This window comes from Lissotriton helveticus, chromosome 4_1 (genome assembly GCF_964261635.1).
Source record: "Lissotriton helveticus chromosome 4_1, aLisHel1.1, whole genome shotgun sequence".
NCBI lineage: Eukaryota > Metazoa > Chordata > Amphibia > Caudata > Salamandridae > Lissotriton > Lissotriton helveticus.
In genome coordinates, this window is record NC_136063.1 from 1833774549 (window position 1) to 1833792041 (window position 17493).

At 37.8% G+C, this 17493-nt stretch overlaps 1 protein-coding gene across 1 annotated transcript in view; it reads right to left on the reverse strand.

Moving 5' to 3' along the window:
- LOC144828230 (connector enhancer of kinase suppressor of ras 2-like) overlaps nucleotides 1-17493 on the reverse strand; it is a 2060726-nt gene that overhangs the window by 81766 nt on the left and 1961467 nt on the right. The window contains exon 25 of the mRNA XM_078686315.1: nucleotides 2828-3027. Coding sequence (XP_078542441.1) covers nucleotides 2828-3027 — 200 coding nt within the window. The remainder of the gene's footprint in view (nucleotides 1-2827; nucleotides 3028-17493) is intronic.

Sequence of the window (17493 nt, forward strand, 5' to 3'; positions counted from 1 at the left end):
TATTAGTAAAAATCACAAAATTAAAAAAATAATAAAAACGAAACAAATCCACATGCTTTGCAGGAGTATGGTAATCCTGAGGCGTTGGTCTTATATGGGGCACGTGATGTGAGGTATGCAGGGGCCTGATGATATTCGGGGCAGATAGTAAATGACAGTGAAACTTGCCATCCTGGCCGGCTGGCCCAAAGTACAGATCTGCCCCACGAACTCCCCACCAAACAATGGTAATCTCTAGGTTTGTCCTGACACAGTTTTTAGCTTTAATATCCCCAGAGAGATGGATTGTCTTTACGAATCTGTAAACAAAGATTGATAGTTTGACAACCAATGTATTTACAATTTACAAATGTAATTTCTTTTGGAGAAATTCCCACATGGAATCTCCGGTTGCCTCCTATAAAGTTTGCAGACAGACAAAATAACTCAAATTAATTTTTTAGTAAAAGGAACTGTACAGCTCTTTTTTCCTAGAAGGATTTTGGCGTGCCCCCTTAGGTTCATTAAAGTCAGCAAGCAGTCCAGTAAAGGTTTCACAGCTGGTTCTCAGTAAGATCCTGCACATAACACTCTGAAGGGTGAATAATTAAATGGTAGAATGTTAATAGCAAAAGTAGTCTACTAGGATAGATTCAATAGACTTTAAGCAACAAAATTATTATTTTATTGGTTTTTGCATAGCACTTTATGCCACCATAATGTCATTTCAAAGAATCAACATTTCTGGATGTGTAAACATTCAACATTGGTTTGCAAAAATATATGACTACATATCAAATCGGTAGATGTGGTAGCCCAATGTGAAGTAGGCTTTCATAACTTCTTCTTCTTGCTCCTGTTTTCCCTTGCTCAACATATGTGGACTCTGCGCATAGCAAAAAATCTACATGCATGCTTTTAAGATATTTATGGAATATCACAAACATTTTGCTTCATTTTTTTCTGCGCATGAAAGGGATTTGCCAAGTAACGTTTTGCTTTCCCTCACACGCCATTCACTGGTGTGATATTATGTGTAGTTTCACACACTTTCTGTACCACTGACATGCATTTCAATCAGTTATAAGCTTAAAAATGTCACAGAAGAGCTTGTGCTCCACTAGAAATAAAATTCAAATGATTACAATAGATCCTACAGGTGTGGGCGAATGTCATGTACACTGTCTACATATCATGTATTAGTGGTTCGCAACGATAACCGTACTAAAAACAAACTTCTTTATAAGCACTGAAAAACACAGTCGCTTGACTTTCTACATCACAAAACAGTGAAACCATTGATAACCACTGTTATATACACATTTTTAAAACTCAGGAAAACACTGATAAAACCCCACTAGAATTCAGAAAGAATAGAAACCAAAAACAGGAAAACCATTTATAATGTGTAAACATAATTGGCAGGCAAGTGACAGGATTCAGATTTGCCCTCACCATCGAGTAATGATATCTTTGACTTTTTATTTTCCATACTCTTAAGACCCTTATTGCCTTGGTAGTTGGGCACAGGGTGTCGAACATTAGTAGAATCGTCCACTCTTCATTCATTTCAATAAATGTAAATGCATGTGCAGTTCGAAAAGCATTTATTTGGAACTGTGTTTGAAAGGTTTTCCAAACATGTGCTTTTAGCATTGTATAAGTAATCCCACCCCCTGAAGTAGGCCCTTAGATTTGCATCCTGTGTACACATTGGAGAGGACCTACTTCTATTATTGATGCTGTCATAAAAGTGTGATGAGGGGGCTTGTTTATGAGGTTTTATTCAGGCTTTGTTTACAACTAGGAAGTGTACTCCTGTTAGCCAATACAAGTTAAAAAAGGGGGTAGTGTAAGTTATGTTTTTATATAGTACATGCAGAGGGCCTAACAATCTTGGATGACACTTTATGTAAGTAAAAATATGTCTTTTAGCCATTAGTGACAATAACCTATCCATATAAGCAGTTAATGGCAGGGAGAAATTGCATTTTTGAGTAACGAAAAAAACAGTTTGTGAAAGAGTTGTATTTCAAGTCTACCATGAATCGCCTTTACAAGAGAACACACTCCTCTTAGATAAATGTTCAGATCTGAAGTTGCACCCAAAGAGACCATAAAAGTGATCTGCCTTCAACCAATGTCAAGATCGGATGACATGATGATGTTATTGAGTATGTGTGGAGAACTGGTTGAGATGGAAAGGATAGATGATGAGGTGTAAGTGAATGTTTCCACAAGGGTAGATTGGAGAGATCTATGATAGGCGAATGGTGGGAATACGTTCCCTCATTGTAATTCAATAACTGTCAGTTATTTTGCATTGAACTAGCTCCAAAATGAGATTCCTAAACCCTTTCTCTCTCAAGCCACCAATTTCTTACTCACATAGCAGATGGAAAAATCATAATCCAAGCTCATTCTCACATCTGAGCTATTGAGTCTGAGCATTCTAAAAGTAAATGTGCTTGATGTTTAGTGCACTTCTGATATCAGAATTCCCAAGTCTACACCTGTGTGCCAGACAAGACCTTTTATTTATTCTAAATCACCCTTTGTGATTTGCTTGACTTTATTACACATTGTCTATAACATGTTATGGACTATACATGTAGTGCTATCTCCTATACTCAGCTTTGCAATGCTTTTCGCCACTCTAGTCAGTACTGTCTTCAGCACTGTGATCCCACCATGCATCTCCCTCTTCTGTGTTTTGTATCTTATGTTTGCTTTTCACTCATGTGCCTATGTTTGTTGTAGAGGCCGTACAAATACAAAGTCCATCTTTTTATCATGTTTTCTTGCATTTAACCATGATGAGTGGAGCAAGGATCCCCTCAATGCTTACTTTTAAAGTGCTTTTCAGAACTCGGATGCGATGGAGCTTTTCATTGGTAACTGGGTCATTGCACCTCCTGATAAAAGATCTTCGGTACTCCTGTTTGGTGGATGGACGCTGCTCTCCAAAAGCTGAGAGACTTGCTTGTTCCAAAGTCTTGTACAGCTCTTGTAGACCATCTGTACACTCTCTGCTTTCCTCTGTATTTTCTGAAAAGATAAATTAAGAGCTGTTTTAAGTGCCTCAGATGACTTTTGTGCTGGGAATTTTAGCATCCCAGTGTTTAAAGAATCCTAAGAGGCATTCCTCAACCTTGCGTGCAGCTGTTTTCTGCACACTTTCATAGTTTAGACAATTGCCTCCCTACCGGCTCAAATTAAAACACTCCTGTTGCCCATCATCTTCTCCTAACCATATTTGTCTATTGCATTTCCCTTGCATCATTAGCATGTGTGTTTGCTTTTCTTTCCTTACTTTGATTCAACCATTTCTCCTATTCTGTTTCTCATTGTTAACCACTATTGAGCATCAGCAATGCTTTCAATCTATATAGTATGGCATGGATGTCTTCCTCTTGTTTTGGAGTACTCTTCTCTCTTTACACTCCTCCATACCTTTCATCTAACTAGCAATCATCGTTCACTCTCACGTGCTTGCCAAATAGTATTTTTTCAATAGTGAGGCTATGTTTTGAAAGTTGCCATTTTATGTTTTACCTCAATTTCATATCTAGATTTCCGAAATGGCATATAACAGCTCGTGGGTGGCAGGATTAGTTCGGATCTGCAGGTAGTACATTTTATTAGCAATCGGCCTAGTCTCAACTACTTTATTCTTACAAGTGATTTATTGTTTTGTTTTTCTTCTGCTGTTTGCAATGATTTGCAGTGCTGCATTTAGGTGCAATTTCTTAGAATAATTTTCACAAAAATATGGTTGTCATTAATTCATTCATTCATAATTATTTATTAATTATGTAAATCTAAAGTAGCAACTGATAAACCTTGAAACAATGTAATCTTCAACAGCGTTACCCTATTTAGCTAATCCTCTTTTCAGTTTGAGAATAACCAGACTTCATACCTTTTACAAAACCTTAAAGTTTTGGCACTTTTCACAGTTTACTAAATTGGCAGTTCCACAAGTAATTATTCAGTACCAAAATAACTGCATCTCCAATGAAGACTAGAAGGGATGAGGTGTTTATGTCCATGGTTCCTTTTTGTCACTGCCCCTCTGATCAATTTGCTGCTCCTCCTGCTTTGTCTTTGCAGCTAACAACTCTGTTTCTCTCACTACCAATTTAAAAAGTTGAGCATATTAAATTATTGGCCCAATAACGCAACTCTATAAGTGATATATGTGCTTTACTTTTTCTAGGTGACTCTAGGACTAGATTCTGGCCCTGAATATAGAGGAAGTATTTAGAGACTGAGACATTTGTGAAAGAAGCATCTGATACAGTCTTCACTCATCGGTTTATTTGGAGACTCAGCTCACTCCAGTAGAGCTTTGACCCGATCAATTTTTCTAAAAATTGTTGGCACAAAGTTGCCATTGTGTACAGCAAAGAATCATCCCTGATCTTCTAAAGCATGCTTAAAGTTGGTCAAGCATTAGTTGGAAAAGCTTTTGCTGTCAGAAGGTAATTGTAACCTTTTTTTCACTGACAATCAATACTAATTGAATAAGACAGGTACGTCATAAGACAGAACTACAGAATCCCTTTTTGGTGGCAGTAAATTTGCTCACATATACAATACTGCATTCATCAATTTATGGATAGAAAATGGAGACCTGACAAGACCTAAGTCAAACATCAAGTCTTGTGTGGTGCTACTCTGCTACTATTTACTTTTAAGATATATGTTTTCCTACCTCCGAATTGAATATTTCGAAAATTGTTGTACTTTGTGAGGGATTCTGACTAGATGATTTAGAGTTAAAATATATGATGCTGACAGATGTAAGGACAGCAACAAGATTTGCTTCCCTCCAGATTTATACAGATAACAATAATATTTGTCACCCACAGGCATTTATTTTGACTCTCAGCTTCTTCCATACCCTGAATAATTGCACTCAAATATAGTGTATTTCACGTAAAATGAGGAACTCTTTACTTGATTAGTTTGATACTACTCTTCTCTACTCTTCTCTTCAAATAAAAATAAATAATATATAATTTAAATGGACAAGATTTACAAGGTTTACTCTACACCAAAGCACTCAATCCTTGATAATCAACAGTCTATGCTCGGTATCACAAGAGGTGTCTTTTGGAACTTGTTCCATGCAGGATACTCCAAGAAGCCTTTCAGACAATGGGTGCACTTGAACTGTATTTTTTTAAATAAGGCAATGATATAACCGGACTACTTCAGCATCTAGTAGAGGAGGGTACAGTATACTGACTTTTCCATCTAAGAGTACCAAAACCTATGTGCTTCCATTGAGTATACTGCTTGGTGTCTTTTTAGTTTCTTTGTTTCCAGCAAACCAGCCAGGGCTTGGAATTTATTCAAATTATTGATTTGCGACTGATGGCAATGTAAAGAACATTTCTCTTGCTTTTCTACATTTGAATTGTATCTGCTCTTGCCCATGGATCTCTTTCATGGATTCAGGAGAACGATGTTGGAAATGCTAATCACTAATGCTTGTTCCATTTGTCTCAACAGGTTACATTCTTTTTTCACGATCCACAAATTTAACCTTTCCGATAAGCTCACTAAAATTGTTCTGTGCCCAGTGCCTGAAGACATCATAGCCTTTACCAATAATATGTAATATTATTAGTTGCAGTACAAGGACCAAATAGCACCGAGATAACTTTGTATAACAAGTGAAAGGTAAATTCAAAACAATAAACCATGTTTCTCTGAACAGAATAGGGAGAATGAAGGAGGGATACAAATAGACAAACACAGTAGAACACTGGATGGGCCACTAAAAGGCTTTATAAAAAGAGCAGGTCGAAATGCATATGAGGGATCAGTGTGGATTGATTCGATGTAAATGAGTGATTATGCCATAAGGCAGTAGCTACTATTGCCATTACATGGATGCCTTCAAATGTTATTTGCATATTTTTGCTAAAGGAGCTGCATGCAACCTGGGCATGACCAACACTTCAGTGGGGAAATGTATCCTTTGAAGACCGTTTGAATACATACTGGGCAAAAACTTCAAAATTACTCTGAACAGATAGAATATCATAAGCAGAGGTTGGCTGATCACCCCTTTGCTGTTCCTCATTGTGGAAGACATAAATTCTGATGCGCCATGCCACTTTTGGCAACTAAAATCAGACCACCTACTGATAGGAACTTTCACCAAGGTGCACATTTCACCATGATTGTACCAATCAGATGGTCAATAAACTTTCTACATATACCATGATGTCACAGTATGGGTACAATGACAATAAAAGCACACATGGATTAAAGGTAAGCATCCTATGCTACATTTGACATCATATGTAAAAGAGAACATGTATCAAATCACAACTATTCCACTTAACAGGTGGAATGGTATTATTTTATACGTTATCTTGTCACTAAATGGCATACAGTAAAGCTGAAATATGTTCTGCATCAGCTGGGCTGGAAACAACATTGATTGATTGTGTGGGGGTCTACATTGTGCAGTAGTTCATTTTCAAAAAGGAGGGAGAAAGAGTAGGCGAAGCCATCAACCTTATTACAACATTGGGATTCCTGTTAAACCTGCATAAGAAAATATTTCACAAGCTAAGTCTCTGTCCCATAGATAACATGTCTTCTCCCTTGCCTTTCTCCATCAACAGAGTAGGTCAAACAGATCTTCATCCTGGCCCAGCTTAACATCTGCATTTGCTAGTCTACTGTACAGCTGTGTTTATGATTTGCAGCACTGCAAGACCTTAATATGAGCAATATACATTGATGAGCAGGACCTTTGCTCAAGTGTCGCTTCTCTCGAATGTGAGGTTCTTCTCCTCTGTGACCCAAACTTCCTTCAAGACTACGTGCAGTTTTGACATCAGACCAGGAGGAGCCAGAAGTTTTCCAGTCTTGCCAATTTTCTGCAATTTTCAAACAGCATTGCTTCGAGGAGTTCAGGGGACTACCTACTATACTGTTCAGCTTCTATTTCTTCTTCGTCTTTTACCACAAGGTCTTCTCGGGATGTAGGATTAGGTGTTAGACATTTGGTCATGATAAGGGGAGGCTGTGATGAGGAGTAGAATGCTGAGAAAGCAGAGGGCTTAGGGCAGACAGTGATGAAAGAGAGTTCTGTGGTTGATCCATCATTTCCCCCTGTATTTAAGCTTGTATAATGTCCAAGCTTCTCTAGATGTGCCTTATCATGGAAAAATGTATAATTGTATTAACAATGTAAAGAGGCAGAATGTTCCATCCTCTTCTAGAGTGAAGATGAAATGGTTTAGTAGCTGAAGAGTTGGTCATTGATCTAATGCAAGATTTGCCCAATGGTGTCATGCTAGGTTGTAATTGTTTGTGACTCCTACAACAGCGAAGATAGAACCCATTGCATTCACTAGTTGTTGAGCATTGACTCCTATGACTCATGAGACATAAACTATATATTTCTGCACATTTTCTCCACTGTACACATGGAAGGCCAGGAGAGGAGCAGTACTTAGATTTTGTTTCTCAAATAAAACAGCTGATATGCAACACTTACGTTGGAATCATATGCTACACAGAAATGTCCAGTTAAACCAGCTCTGTTCTGTAGTTTGCTGCAGGGATCTATTTCAGTTCTTTTGGTGATTTTTCTTTTTAATTTCCTGTATTGGAAATTATGAAGTAATGATGAAGAGGCAAAGAGAATATTGAATTGATATAGCACGAAAACAAGCAGAGGTAAAGAAGAACTGTAGAGAAGTGAGAAGGGGGTAAGAGGTATTAAGGCTGATGCCATTTATTTCAGAAAATCGAAAGTTTTAATGGAGCTATCAATTTGAAAATGGACAGAGCAATGGCACTAAGTACCATACATTCTAACATGTGATTTGAAGTTATGGAGCTGCTGAGAGTACGTCTCACAACTTCTTTCATCTACTTGATAGACACTAGACCAGTTCTAGATCGCTGGATGAAAGCATATTTTAACTTTCTCCATGCAGAGTAAAAAGTATTGCAAAAGCTAGAAGTTACAAACCAGATTATTTACACTCAGAAATAGAGAGGTTCGTTCTACTGATAACAAGAGAAAGAACTACAGAAGTTCTTGAATTCTTGCAGCAGCATTCACTACCAGAGGGTCATCTGAAGTACATTTGAAAACTGAGGAACCAAAGAAATAAACTACACGAGAATGTTAGAAGTGAACTAAATACACTTATTTCTACTACTCTTTACAAACCTCACAAAAACATGCAGGGTTGCTTTTGGCTATGGGTGGCTCAAACCAATATTGTAGTTAGACAAGTGCTGCATAATCAGATTAATAAATGGTCTTGTGAGATCTTCACTGAAATGAGAATCTGATAACTAAAATGTTTTCTCAAAGTTCAAGTAAGGGACCATTTTGGTTCAATGTCTTCAAAAAGAAACATTGCAGAGAGCTAGCAATGTTAGCATATATATTTTCAGATAAAAGTGAGATATGTAGCTCACTTGGTTCTCCAAGATGTGTGGAATAAGAGAGGGATTATAGAAAGCATGATAAGATGTGCATGAATACTTCAGAATACATCCCCCTAGTTGAGAGGAGGATGAGAAGAGATCTTAAGCAAACTTTCAAATACATCAAATATATGACTAATGTTCAGAGAAATTGTCTTCCAGCTGAAAACTTTGATCAAGGGGACACATTTTGAATTCTTTCTTCAGTAAGCGGACACAATCCATTCACCAGTCTCCTATAAAAGTGTGTAAAGAGGGAAATAATAAAAACATTTACAAAGATATACCTTTGATGCCAAGGAATACACAAAGATAACAATATGAGGGAGGATGGACCAAATTGTTTCAGTTTACTTTAACAAGTGGAAAAGTGGTAGATTAGATGACCGTGCATGTCTTTACTAGATATAGTTGTGCACACCCTCATAGAAAAAAGTTTTACTCGCTTTCTACATCTTTGTACTTCTCTGTTTGACACTGTATTAGTCTTACCTACTCTGTGTGCTTGATAGTTGAAAACATCTGGGGAGGGGCCTCTGGGAGTTTAATGGCCATTTTCGAAGTTCCTACTGCTTCCACTTTTCCAATTAATCATCAAGTTCCTTCCAAAATGCTTGATATGTCATGGATAGGTCTTCATCTGGACACTCAATACTCTTTTCTAAAGACAAATTAAATTGTAAACAGTGGACGTTTTGAGAAAGACAACTGTGACCAGGTCCTTGGTTTTCTCAGAGAACATTCTTCTGCAATGTGTCTGAATGTTAAAGTGTTCATTCAACAGAACACTGTTTTATTACCATCTGGGCTTTTTCTATATCCACCAGTCATTGAATGGATGTTCCTTATTCTTCCTTTGGCAAATTCTCATTGCATTCCTAAATTAGTACGGATCCAGCAGTTCAATGTGGCTCTTCTTCAACCAAATACTTCAGAAGTTCGATCCTTCTTTCATTGACCTTTAACTGAGAGAGACTGATCCCATAGCTGCCTTTTACTACCATATATGAGGAGCTTTCATCATCCCACAGTATTCTGGATGACAAAGCTGCGGCATCCTGATTATTTCTTAATTGAGACTCTTTGCTTTCCCCATATATCTCCTTATGGTATACATGCCCAAGACTAACATATCCAGTCAAAAAAAATCTCCATCTGATACATGGTTTCATGAGGCTATTGCTTTCATATTGCTGTGAATGGAAAATGATACATTCTAGCTGCTGCCTCCACCTGCTGATAATGATGAAATCATCAGTTCAATTTGAAAGAACATGTAGTTGTCTTAAAACCTGCAAGCTTCAGTGTAGATTCAAGTGAGGAAGTCAGTGCAGTAGCTATTTCTGTGCATACGTTTGGAAGGGTTAAGTTGCATACATTTCTGTGACAATCTGTAGAAGGCATTTAGCTTTCCCTTGAATCATTGTCAACAAATTGACAAACAGTTGATTTTCTGAAAAGATGGGATTTTGTATGATATTGCATGTTGCCTCTGATCTTGCTGGAAGCAAGTTGATTTCCAGAAATCTTCCATTAAATCACAAGATATATGTCACACGTTTCTCTTACAACTTTACCAAGTAACCAAAAGCAACTATCAATCAAGGATTTCACAAACTGGGCAAAATCCATATCCAACAAGGACATTTGTCACCACATTAGAGTTCCTTCTGAACTTTTGTTCTGCTTAGTTGGTGCACTTTTTCACTAAACAAGGAAAAGTAACATTGAATATTATATTCTGCCACCTTCTGCCTTTAGATTCCACAGAATGTAATGCAGCGAAAGAAAATAGGACTATATGGCTGTTTTTTGGTGATTTGAGCCAGGTCACTCTTATTTCATTATGAATGAGATTAAAACTGAATATCCACCAGGACACTTGCTATCAGATGTACTATTGAATTTCTTAATTACGGAAAAGATTACTGCTGTTGCTGATGTTTATATTAATGCTGGTACCCCTGATGGACAAGACAAGGCTGTGTTTACTGTACCTAAAGGGTTATAATTTGAAAGTCACCCCAGGGGTATAAGCACCATGTTCTTTGGTGTTGATGTATTGTACATGGTAGGTCCTGAATAGAGCCATAGGAATTTGTTACTGTGTTTGTTTTGAATTCAACATTTGTGATAAGTCCACAAACTGATCAGTTGAGGAGGCATATTTGAGCATCTGAAAAAAGGTACTTGTGGAACTCCATATTCAAACAAAATATCAAATCTAAAGATTAATGCAAGCCAGTTGACATATACAAGAACTATCTAGTGCCTAGATACTCTACCAAGTTACAGGTAATCTAGTTTTTCCACTCGTTATATGGAAATTGCTACTTGACATCCGGGCAGAGTTCTCTCTCGTTTTCCTCTGTAATATAATTTTCTAATGCATTTAAAGAAAACATAATTCAGATATTTAATAAATCTCTAACCATTTGATACTAGAGATAAATGTTGCCACTTTTCTAGGCAAAGATAGTAAATCAGAACTTCCATGGCCTGCCTTCAACATTATACACAATGTTAAAATAAAAGTATCTGGAACTAGGAGACAATTGGTGAGCCCCAAATCTTACTTGCCTATCAATAATATTACCATTTGTTTACATTGTTTTATTCTCTTTTAAATGCAGTCTTTTTAATGAATGAGCAAATGAATGAATTAACTAATGAGTTTGGATATGGCAATAAAGTACTAGCTTGAAGCACCATCAAGTTTTTAAGTAGGAACTGAAGCAACAATACAAATTGATGGATTATAGTATATTCTGCAAACCACACCACACTGCATCGTGCAAAATTGAACAGGTATCCAAACTGTCATATTTCAAATACACTCCATTTTAGTTCCTATAAAGAAATTATGGTTATATAGCAAATTGAAATGAGCAATAGCATTATAGATAATACTTATTTTCCAGCAGCTTTTCATTGGACATGACCATGTATTGTTAGAGACATTTGAAGATCCTTATGGACAACAATAGCATTCATCAACAGTTATGTTGGAGTTAACTTTCTGGCTCATAAAAACTTACCAGTAATTATGGCTCTTCTCAATGTTGTTAGGTTTGTCAAAATCAGGGCCAGTCAATGCTTTCCTCATTTGAGAATGTGCTTAGAACTTCAAGCTTTAGTCAGAATTTGAAATCTTGATGACAGCTAGATAGTGCCATGTGTCCCGCGTCCACAGACAGACATTCTTCTGACACCACAGTAAATTTACAGCAGTACACTACATAATAGGTCCCTCATTCACACACACATATACTCACCAATCAATTGAGAGATGGGAAAAAAGGACAGTAGCAAATACTTAGTTCTCCTATAATCTTAATTACTTAAAGAATCATAATAACATAATTTGATTGGAGACTATAAATCAGTGGTACCACCACATTGTGAATTATTGTACAGTGTATTGCTGGCAAACCCACAATTTGATGAACTGGTCTTAAAAAGAACTTCATTAGGTTTACTGTGAAGTATGTGATCAACAACTCCTTCTAGTTTTATTTGTAGAATAGAACCATAGAGTCTTTGTAGGGGATGTTCCAGAAGTGGCAGTTGTGAAGGATCTGGATTGAAGGGAGAGCTGTGCCTGAGTTGTCTTGAATAAACCTAAATTTTGACTGGTAAGTGCTAGTCCTTTTCCTTTACAAGTGCACCACTAGTACACAGTGGTTAAGAGTGGAATATCCTGTGTAGTGAGACATCTCAACGTGCTAATCTTTGAACAGCTTTGGCCTGCACCACAAAGATGCACAGAGGATGCAGTGGGTGAGGAGAAGCAGATCTTAAACTGAGTTGGCAGGAGGAGGTTTTTGCAGAAGACAGAGCATCGCAAGGAATAACAGTCAAGTGAGGCTGTGGAGAATGGGCAGAAGGCTAGCTCCTCAAGAGTTTACACAGAATGTACAAAAAATAAGATAGTGTTGCGCTCCACAAGCGGGCAATTCTGTGTTACGGAGCAATAATGTGACAACGCACGGACATGAGTGGAGGCTCATAACATAATTGAAACAGTTTATATGGAATGCATAAGATAGCATTGCGTTCCAAAAGCAGTCAGTTACATGACTCAGAGCTGTGACGTGACAATGCATGGGCAGAAGCGGAGGCCTTACTGAAACATCATCTGTGGAACCCTTGTGTTTGTGTTGCTTTCCAAAAACAGAAAGACAAGAGACTTGTGAGATGATACGAAGGCACCATCTTATGAGGAGACAGAGAAAGCACATTTTATGTAGATGACACAGAACCAACATACATACAGGCTGTTGGCACATCATTTAATTGGTTTTCATTTACTTTGATCACACTCTCTCGCCTAATCTGTTATCTCAGGCTAGGTGACTGTGGTCTGAGAATCATAGGATTTAGAGGGTGTTGGGTTTGTCCTGTTTGACCTGGTTTTGACACAAAAGTAGGCTGTAAGTGAGGGGCACACTACAGTTCTTCTGTTGGCATAGAATTCTAGGTATGGGCACATTATTAATTCAATGACATTTTACTATCCCGATGTTCTCTTAGACATTTCCATGGGACAAAGTGAAACATCGAGTGTTGGAATATTAACCTAAATGTCAAATGACTCAATTTGTTTGGGCGATCACTGGTAGGCACAGCTTTTAATTTGCATTTGAAGTGGTTATTACCTAGCAGTTTGAGTGATCAATTTAAGTTTGAATAACATTTTACATTTTAATTGATCACCTTGCTGATGAACTATTTTGATTCAATTACCTCGATATATGGAGTAGGAGAGTTTGTCAAAGTGCCAGTCAATTTTTTTGCCGGAACTGGTGCGAGGGTGATGTTTTAAATTGTCTTAAAGTAAAAGACATACAGAACATCACACTTCCTCATGTCTTTGAGTAACAATGGTGAACCTTCCTTGCGATGGGCTACATGAAGAAAGGTTTTTGAAAACTATGCAAGAGTCCATGTACCCAATATGGGTGTAAATAGAAAGATGGCACTATTATTTCACCATTTGGGATCAATAAGACTGGAGGTTTGGGAGCCCTTACCTGATCTGGATAGAGAGACTGTGAGAAGTTGGATGAGTATGAGGTATGTATGAAAAACTTGATCTACACCTCCTTCCAAGAATGTTAAATATGCTGTAAAGATACCACTTTGGAAAAGACAAGCACGCTGAAAATGAAACAATAGAGGAATATGTAATAGCATTTGAAGACTGCAACAGTTATCAAAAAGGATGAGAGAATTTGTGCCCAGTTTTTGCTTAATGGCATTTGGAGAAAGTACGTGAAGAGTTGTGGCTCAAAGATGATTGGTAACAGAAAGGGTAAAACACATAGTAAAATGTGTGAATGAGCTCAAGCAAGAGGAAGGCAAGTGTGGTATTGGTAGTGGTGTGTTGAGGGTGTTAGGCTGTAGAAAGGAAGAACGTGGAATTAGGTCTAATGGGCAGTACTTTAAATGTGGCATTACAGGTTGCACAGCAAGTAGTAAAGGATGTGCTGTCATCAATGCCACCTGCAACAGATATTTGAGAAGGATCCATAATGTCAAATGCTGTAGTGGTGGGCCTTCATCTAGGAAAAAGACATATAAGATCAGGTAGTAGTCTGATGTGGTCATTTTCCAGGTGGGAACTAGAAATGAAACACTTAGGCATCTTGAGGAGTGGGTGTCACTCAGCAATAAAAGGGTTGCCAACCATTTCAGAGAGTGAGTATGAAAATCTGTTTGAGAATTCAATAAAACTAAAACATATGCACGTGTGCCCATGGGATATGGTGTCAGGCAATAAATGTCTTGTTTTTTTAAATCAGTTTGGAGATATGACCATCCAAGATAACACATAAGTGGCAAAGATAAGATATTTGGTTGGCCACATCAAAAGGATTTAGGAATTTGGTTAGGCACACATGCTGATGATCCACAAGTTCAAATCAAGCAAGCGGCGGATAGATGTACAATATTTCAGTTTATTTTCCCTTCTGTTTTCAGCTTTGAGTTATGATGTCTAAAAGGCTATGTACATTACATTTGGGTGTCTAAGGGTGCTAACCAATCTCAGCCCAAAATGAGGAGGTTGTATGATGCAATAAAGTAGAAATTGGAAAAGTTTATGCAAAGCAGCTGGGTTGATTGTACCAGTAAAGGCAATAGAATGGTTGGTGCCAGTAGTTGTAACCAAAAAAGCCAATGGGGGTATACTTGTACGTTGAAATCATCGTTCTGTAAACAAGGAGCTGGTGGTGGTGCATAATTATTCCCTATCCAACATCACAGAGGTCCTCATACCCTTGGGAGGGGTGAAGGGGGTATGTTACCACCTTTAACTTGGCCTCAGCTTATCTCCGGCTAAGGCCTCTTGAAAAGCCAAAGGAACTCACTACTGTCATCATGCCCATGGCTGTGTAGAAATTGAACTGTATTCCTTTTGGACTTCAGAGTAATGACCTCTTTCCTTTGTGAAATTTCTGGGGTGTTGTTTTATCAGGATGATATTTTGGTGTTTGGTAGAACATGGCACAGCCACACCCTAAGAATGAAGTCTATTAAGAGAATGTTTGAGACTTATTTTAAGGGCAGATAAATACTGTTTTGTTAGTGTGAGCTCTCTAATTTAGGACATGGGATCAGTTGTGAGGAGGCTCGTCCAAAGAAAGATCTAGTGGTATCTATTTGGAATCTTGAGAAACTGCAGAACAAGAAAGAGATTACATTTTTCTAAGCATGGTAGAATAGAATACAAGCTTTGTGAAAGATTTGTGATCCATAAAATGTAGTTAAGAGGTGTTTACTTAACAATTCTGACTTTTTGTGGAATGAGAAATGCACTCTGGAATTTAACATGACTAAGAAATACCTGGACAAAGCACTGTGTTCGAAGGCTTTCACACCTGGAGAAGAATATGTTGTTTAGTTGTAAAGGCTAGGTGTGTCTGTTGGTGGAAGAAAAGGAGAGAGTAACTGTCTTTGCATTGCATGCATCAAGAAGGGCAAGGATTAATTACTCTGTCAATAAGAAAGAAGCACTGGCAGTTAAGTAGACCATTGACGATTTTAGGATTTTGTTGTGGAGTGCACATTTTGAAATCAAAACATAATCTGCTGTGAAAACTTTTTCTAAATTAAGTTCTTTGACAGAGACTTGACCAGAATTTGAAACTGGGTTATAATTTTACAAAAATGTACATTTGTCATTGAGTATCTTCCAAGTGTGTATAATGTTGTGGCAGGTCCCCTATCCATATTTGTTAATAATTGCTTTGGATGAGATCCAGTCTAATGTGGATGAGGAGATAGATGTCTGAGTGGGAGTTAGTGCAGTGACCAGTGGTGCCATTCAACTGGATGAGTGAATGCCTGATGTGCTGGGCTACTCTGTTCCTACTGAGGTTACTGAAAGGTTCTGCGGTGTTGGGGGCGGCAAAAAGGTTTTAAACTATCTGGATTAGTTCTAGATTAAATGTTGAGCATAATGGCATGTTATTCAGAGGTAATAGCTTGGTAATGTCTTTGTTGTGCAGAAAAGTCTTTGAGTTCACGCGTTTGGGAGATCTAGGGGTTGTTAAAATTAAGAATAAAATGTGTGCAGACATTTGGTGACCTCCTTTTGAGATGGAAAGATCCATAGAAGAAAGCTTGGAATGTTGTGTGAGTGATAAAGGTCTTAGAATACGAGTGTCTCCCATGTATGTGCATCAACCGGCACAGAACTCCTGGTAAGATGTAATTTTAGAAATAGTAGGCCTTACCAAAGACGAAATGTCCATGGCTTACCTATTGTTGTTGGCTGATCTGTTTGTTGATCTGTGTTGTTGATGGACCATTGTTCTAAGAGTGTGCGACATAACCTCTGGTAGTGTGATAAGATTTTTAAAGATTACATTCAATAGTGAGGGTTTTCTGAAACCTCTTCTCACGTACAATGGGGCACAGCTATGTTCTCAAGAGATTGAAGATTTTCTGAAATATTGTGGGATTATGCACTAAGACTAATGGTGTGGTTGAAAGTTTCAACAGGAAAATGAAAAGATGGAACACAGTTAGCTAGAGTGTCTGGTTTAAACTTGAAGGAAGAATTGGGGAAGAGGATTGTTGCTTTTCATCTATCACCTCATCAGACCACTGCCAAGAGTCCATTTGATCTTTTCAGAGGGAGAAAACCTTATTGTAAGTTGGTTCCAGGTTGGATGAGTTGGAATAAAGGTTAGTGTGATGCTGGTGATAACAGGTGAAAGGATAAGGAGTAAAAGGTACAGATTGGTTGAAAGTGTGAGTATGACAAGATGAAGTATATGAAGGATGTACCTGTGAAGGTGGGGGGTTCTACTGAACTTGAAGACACCTACAGTAAATGAAGATTGCTCAAAATTCACAATGCCACTTTGCCACTGAGGATTATAGAGTTATTCTGCAATACAGTCAAAACGTCAGACGAAAAAAATTGAAATCTCAACAGAGTAGCTGCTTGAAATGGTTGCAGATTAAAAGGTGCAACGAGAGGGGCCTTGTCTGGTGAAAATCTGGGTGGCAAAATAAATGCCTTTAGCATCCCATCCAGAACACTATCTGTTTAGAAGCTCCAAAAACCTAGATATTTAAATGTTCTATTTCTTTATTTCTTTGTTATAAAAAGTGAAGTGAAACCACCAGGCTTATGATGCAGATAGTGATAGCTCAGGTTTTGCTGAGCTATTGGTATCTCCATGTGATTGTCTTACAATTATCTCAATGGGAGCACCTGTGTCCTGTCTTTACAAGGAGTTCTGGATTGATCACAGGAGGGCTAAATGGACCAATAGACCAAAGGACTGTCCTTAAATCCTCATATTTGGTTCTTAGGGTGGGTTCACTAAATATGTGGATGCAAACTATAGCATAGAGTTAGCTTGTCTATCCACCTGTTCTACCACTGCACCAGCATATTTAATTGGGAGCACTCGCACATGGCAAGACATAATTTTATTCACAAAGGTCATGTCCAAATGTAAATTGAGGGAACAGCCACTTTGTTGCAGTGATGCAAAAGTTATATTCTTCAACAGTACATGA